Source organism: Mandrillus leucophaeus, unplaced genomic scaffold, assembly GCF_000951045.1.
Source record: "Mandrillus leucophaeus isolate KB7577 unplaced genomic scaffold, Mleu.le_1.0 Scaffold58, whole genome shotgun sequence".
Taxonomy (NCBI): domain Eukaryota; kingdom Metazoa; phylum Chordata; class Mammalia; order Primates; family Cercopithecidae; genus Mandrillus; species Mandrillus leucophaeus.
The window spans coordinates 1,996,958-2,003,262 of NW_012106252.1; the positions used below are offsets into that span (position 1 = coordinate 1,996,958).

At 48.9% G+C, this 6,305-nt stretch overlaps 1 protein-coding gene across 1 annotated transcript; it reads left to right on the forward strand.

Moving 5' to 3' along the window:
- Window positions 1-1,054: 1,054 nt before the first annotated feature.
- KRT38 (keratin 38, type I) lies at window positions 1,055-5,934 on the forward strand. The gene is made up of 7 exons (XM_011998902.1): window positions 1,055-1,974; window positions 2,162-2,244; window positions 3,037-3,193; window positions 3,531-3,692; window positions 3,773-3,898; window positions 4,075-4,295; window positions 4,577-5,934. Exons 1-7 carry the CDS (start codon window positions 1,483-1,485, stop codon window positions 4,692-4,694), a joined length of 1,359 nt encoding a protein of 452 aa, XP_011854292.1. The 5' UTR covers window positions 1,055-1,482; the 3' UTR covers window positions 4,695-5,934.
- Window positions 5,935-6,305: the final 371 nt, after the last annotated feature.

Here is a 6,305-nt window from a genome sequence, read left to right on the forward strand (position 1 = left end):
ACTATCTAAATGTGGAATGTGTAATATAACCATTTTAGAGACAGCGTTTTCCCCTGGCATCTTCTGATTTAGCCCTTGGAGAAACTCTGTTTTGTTGTATCAATACCTCCACATCTGAGGTATTTTCTGAGATACAAAGGGAAAAATACACAACGTCAGATTTTTGTTTTACATCTTCACTTCAACTTCTTGCCTGGTTTCTAGGCCTTTGAATCCTTCTTAGTTCTAGCAATGACACAGTAGTTATCCTTGGGGGTGGGAGATTTGGTGGTAGTCAAGGTGAAGAAATAGCTTCTGCAGTTGAAAGAAGCTGATGTTGAGAATAGGCTTTATACTTTATAGTGAGGTTGATCTTAGAAAAATGACTTCACATCTCTTGTCCTCAATGGCTTATTTATTTATTTCGTAAAATTAAGAGTACCCACCTCCCAGGTTGGAAGTAAAGATTAAAAGGTATCACTGCTCAATCCCCTAGCTCATAGGGTGAAGGCTCATGACTGATTTTAGAATCAAGGAAGCAAGGTATGAAGAGAGCCCACAGAGGCTCTGATCACTCAATGTTCTTTGGCTTTCATGAGTTCTTTTCTCAAAGTTCTTATTTGAGGTTCAGTAAGATTATTGCTCATTTCTTTTTGTTTTTTTCTGGCTTCTTGAGCTTGCCTTCTTGGTCGAGATAAACCATGGTTTTCGGAGTCATCCTCATTTTCATGAGCTTCTCAGATACCTTGCTTGAAACATCACATCTATCCAAGTTACAGTTGTTCCCCAATGACAGGAACTGTTCTGTGCTTAACCAACTATATGTCAAGTGTCAGCAAGGTGCCTGGCAAATGGGACATAGCCAGGGGATGTGTGTTGAGTGAATGGATTCATCTAAGTCTTGTTGCTCCTCAAAGTGAGTCTGAAAGGCAACCAATTAAAGAAAGAAGAAATGTAGGACTTCTTGATAACCCAAGGCCGTAACATCCACCAATACCAAGACTCAGTTTCTTCCCTGGATAGGGAAGGCTGGTTGAGTCTTAACCCAAGTGAGAACCATTGCCATTACAAGGGTTAGTCCTCCTGCTACACCACTGACCAACAGGAAAGTTTGTGTCTCCAGAGTGGACACATCCATAAAGAGGCCAAACCCAGTCAAGGTCTAAGCATCTGATGGCTAAAATAACTTTGCTTCTTTGAAAAATAATAAAAACCTTCTGACCTCCCACCAGCAGCCAACCTGATTTCAAAGAGCCAAGAGGCATCTCAGATTCATCAACATTCCTTTAATGAGCTGAGAAACTTTTCATGGTAAACTCAGCAGCTGAGTAACAGGATGATGGCACCACAACAGGTAGATAATCAAGGCAGGAGGTCAAAGCATTGGAGCCAACACCCACCCAGGACGGGGTATAAAAGGGCTGGGAGGAGAGGAGGCCTCAGTCTCAGTGGCTCAGCCTTCCCAGCTGATCTGAAGCTCCTGTGCAGTCTCAGCCCTACACCATGACCTCCTCCTACAGCAGCTCCTCATGCCCTCTGGTTTGCACCATGGCTCCTGGAGCAAGAAATGTCTCTGTCTGTCCTATCGACGTTGGGTGCCAGCCTGGGGCAGAGGCCAACGTTGCCCCCATGTGCCTTTTGGCCAACGTGGCACATGCCAACCGAGTCCGCGTGGGGTCGACTCCCCTGGGCCGTCCCAGCCTCTGTCTGCCTCCAACCTGCCACAATGCTTGTCCCTTGCCAGGGACCTGTCACATTCCTGGCAACATTGGAATCTGTGGGGCCTATGGTGAAAACACCCTGAATGGCCATGAGAAGGAGACCATGCAGTTCCTGAACGACCGCCTGGCCAACTACCTGGAGAAGGTGCGCCAGCTGGAGCGGGAGAACGCGGAGCTGGAGGCCACACTCCTCGAGAGGAGCAAGTGCCACGAGTCCACTGTGTGCCCGGACTACCAGTCCTACTTCCGCACCATCGAGGAGCTCCAGCAGAAGGTGAGGTGTGGGATCGCTTGGGTGTGCTGGGTCTAAGAAGGCAGAAGCCTTCGCAGGAGGAATCCACATAAGGTCCAGAGAGCTTTGAGTTCTTGGTTTCTCTTGGACATGAGCGTAGACACCACACGTGGAGTGAGAGCTTAGAGTATGATGCTTTGTGTGTGAACCGTCTTTCCGTTTTCCTCAGATCCTGTGCAGCAAGGCCGAGAATGCCAGGCTGATTGTACAAATTGACAATGCTAAGCTGGCTGCCGATGACTTTAGGATCAAGTAAGTCAGGTGGAGGAGGGCCAGGGTGACTCCCTCCCCACCCTCCATCCCGGTGCCCAAATACTTGTTGAGTGAGTGAATGTTTGTCCTGTCTTCTTGCTAGATTCTCCACAGTAAAATTTTCATTACAATCAAAGCTGATGAAAGATGGAAGGGAAAACTCCTCATTAATCCAAGCATATATGTTTGTCCTCCTTCATTTATTTCCCTAAAATGGAGGATAAGGGAGCCTGAGTTCATTCACCAGGAGCAAAATGAGGGGATTTCAAGGATGAACTGAGCAAGACAGCCATTGGGTTTCATATATAAGTCAGAGAAGTCGTTTACAGATGAGTCTTTGTTCAGATTTAATTATGGAGCCCTAAGGTACCAGGCATAAGGTACCTAGGCAAAAATGAGAGAGGGGAAGACAGCTGAAAAGTAAGGCATAAGGAGCCGCAGATCACGATCAGGCACCTGGCTATTGCTTATCTTCGGTAACTGACAGTCCCCGCAATGGCACGAGTGTTGGTCCCAAGATGCATGATCTTAGGCAAGTCAGTTCATCTTCCTGAACTGCAGTTGCCACAGAATACAATGGCAAAAATGTATATTGTGCAATGTAGTGTTGTGATTGCTTCATTAGACCATGAGCTCTTTGAGAAGGGGGGCTGTGTCTAATTCACCTTCGAGGCCAGAGGGCTAAACAGTGAACAAATAAGGATCCAAGGTGGTGTGGGAGGTAGGAAGGCAGGGCAGCCGAGAGGGGCTCTTGGGGCATTCTTGTTGACCCTGTACCTCCCGTGACGGAAGGCTGGAGAGTGAGCGCTCCCTACGCCAGCTGGTAGAGGCGGACCAGTGTGGGACGCAGAAGCTCCTGGATGACGCGACCCTGGCCAAGGCTGACCTGGAGGCCCAGCAGGAGTCCCTGAAGGAGGAGCAGCTCTCCCTCAAGAGCAACCATGAGCAGGTGTGGCCCTGGCCGCTCAGACTCCTGGGGAGGGCGCTGGGCAGACAGGGGAGCTCCCTGGCCCCGGGGCTCTCAGAGCATTGTCTGGGCTCAGCTGGCATCAGGATGCAGGGCTGAGGTGAGTCTGAGGGTGCAGTGGTCCTCTGTGCAGACTTGCCTTGGGCACGAGGAAGGTGTCCAGGTGGGCTCTCCCCACTGCACTCTCAGCAAGACTTTCCCATTTGCTTGTGTGTGGGACTCCCCTGCTACTGCTTGCAGGGTCAGGGTCCTGGTGCTGTCTGCTCCATCAAAGGTCCTCTCCTCACACAGGCTGTCTGTCCCTTCCTCCTTTCTGCAGGAAGTAAAGATTCTGAGGAGTCAGCTGGGGGAGAAGCTCCGGATCGAGCTGGACATTGAGCCCACCATTGACCTGAACAGGGTGCTGGGGGAGATGCGGGCTCAGTATGAGGCCATGCTGGAGACCAACCGCCAGGATGTAGAACAGTGGTTCCAAGCCCAGGTGAACGGAGGAGGTACAGAAGCAGGGGGTACCTGGCCTCCATCTGGGCAGGGAGGTGACTATGTCTCTCTGTGCTCTAGTCTGAAGGCATCAGCCTGCAGGCCATGTCCTGCTCCGAGGAGCTGCAGTGCTGCCAGTCGGAGATCCTGGAGCTGAGATGCACGGTGAATGCCCTGGAGGTGGAGCGCCAAGCCCAGCACACCTTGGTATGTGTCCTTCACCCTCACTGCACTGCAAATGCCCCGTGCCATGGCCTAGTAGCCTTTTATTTTGGAGGTCTCACCGCCCAGGTTTCTCCCACCTGTTATCACCATCAAAATTTGGGGCATTAGCAGTTTCCCTGGGGGCCTTGCACATTTTATCCCCTTATTTCCCACTACAGAAGGACTGTCTGCAGAACTCCCTGTGTGAAGCTGAGGACCGCTTCGGCACGGAGCTGGCCCAGATGCAGAGCCTCATCAGCAACGTGGAGGAGCAGCTGTCCGAGATCCGGGCTGACCTGGAGCGGCAGAACCAGGAGTACCAGGTGCTGCTGGACGTGAAGGCCCGGCTAGAGAATGAGATTGCCACGTACCGGAATCTTCTGGAGAGTGAGGACTGCAAGTACGTGTGATCTGGGCAATTCCTGGCCGAATCATTTACCCAATTCTCATGAGGTCCTCAGGGCAGCAGAAGGGCTGTCTCTACATAGAATGAGGCTGTCTGTGCACTCCTTTTCAGTGAGTCATTGCTCTGTCCTGCACACTCCATGTGGTTGACAGAGTGAAGGGAAATGTCCATCCACGGTTATTTTGCAGTAGGGACCCCTTCCTTATGCCCTCACATGGCACTGAGACCCCATTCATTCCTTGCCTCTCACTTCCCTCACCTTGTTCTCTCTGCAGACTCCCCTGCAATCCATGCTCCACGCCTCCCTCCTGTGTGACCGCCCCCTGTGCTCCTCGCTCAAGCTGTGGACCCTACACCACCTGTGGAGCCAGCACCACTGGAAGCCGATTCTGAATTCCTGTGGACCCGCAGGGGCTGGCTAAGGCGAGGGATACCCAAAGAGAGATGCTTGTTATACCTTTAGAAAATTTGGCTTCTAGCTTTCTGTATGTATAGGCCTGTCCAAAGGCTATGAGATACCAGGGATGGTGGAATCTTGATGAAAATCCTTCCTTTCGCGCTCTTGGTTTTCCCAGGTGAGCTCTATGCCCTCAGTGGCTGGATTGCAGCCACTCATGGTGGCTCAGAATATCTGGATTGGAGAGGCATAAGGTTGAAAAGCAATTTGAAGTAGGAATACGGCATGATTTAAAATTGCACTTGCACTTCAAGAATACCAACTTTAACTTGAATTTTTTTATAGTTTATGACAAAGGAAGTGAAGAACAGACTTTACTGTCTGAGATTCCCACATTTCTTGGGTTGTTTCTAACATTGCCAGCCTGGATTATGGCCCCAGGGAGAGGGAAATAGAACCAGATTTGTACCTGACCCTGTCTTTTCTAATTCCCTTCTTCTATCGTCCTGCCTCCCTATCTTGGAAGCTGATTAAGTGGAAACTTTCCTTGTATCAAATTCTGAGTCTTTCTACTTCAGGGGTTCTAGCTTTGACAAAGGACCAGGCTTGCCCCTTCTGTGGCAACACAGCCTCTTACATATGGCTTCCATAGCTTCTTTCTATGTGAAAGGAACGTTCAGATTAAGAAATTTTTCTTTTTTTGTCTCTATAAATTCTGATTCTCAAGACTTGTCTGGCTATAACCCCTGTCCCTGTCTAATTCTTCCAGTCTAAAATCTGAACAATGACTTCATTTTTTTCTAGTATTTTCTCCTGAAGTATTGAAACCTATTGATTTATGGGTAGAGATTTGCTAAGTACGACGTGCTTCCACCTCTTGTCTTCATGCTCTCTACCTTCCTTACCACGATTCAGCCACACTGGCCTTTCTGTTCCTTGGACATGCCTGGAGACCTGTCCCTGCTCTTCGTTCCCTCTGGGGTGCTCTTCCCCCTCCTTATAAATGTTCAGGTCAGCTGAAAGTTTCTTCCTCTGAGAGCTCCTGTTTGGTTACCAGCCTAAAGGACTCACAGCCCTGGCACTCTGTCCTGCTCATTAGCAACGCCAACAGCTGAACTTGCCTCTGTATCTATTGTTTTCCCAATCAAAATGCTTACCCAAGATTAGCAATTGTTCATTTCTGCATCCCCAGAGCCTAGCCCACTGCTTGGTACACAATAGATGCTTAATAAATATCTGTTGAAAGAACGAACACGTCTAGTCCTGACTTTATCTTTGACTTGTTGTGGGGTTTTTGAATCATCACTTCACACACCTAAGCCTCAGCACTTTTTTCCTCCTGCGGTAAAACAGGGATAATGTTATTGTTCATACTTATATCTCAGATCTGTCATGGATTCTAAGATAACAGAAATAAAAATACCTTGAAAAGGAGAAAGCACACAAAGAAACCTCACCTGGAGCCAGTATTGATTGTATAATGTTTAAGGAGTGCAGAGGCTGACCCACATGGCCAGGTTTAAGGGCTACCCGTGACCTCAGGCTTCTTCGTACAGGCAGGTAAATGAATTTCCTCTAGCATCTAAATTTAATCAGAAACAAAATGG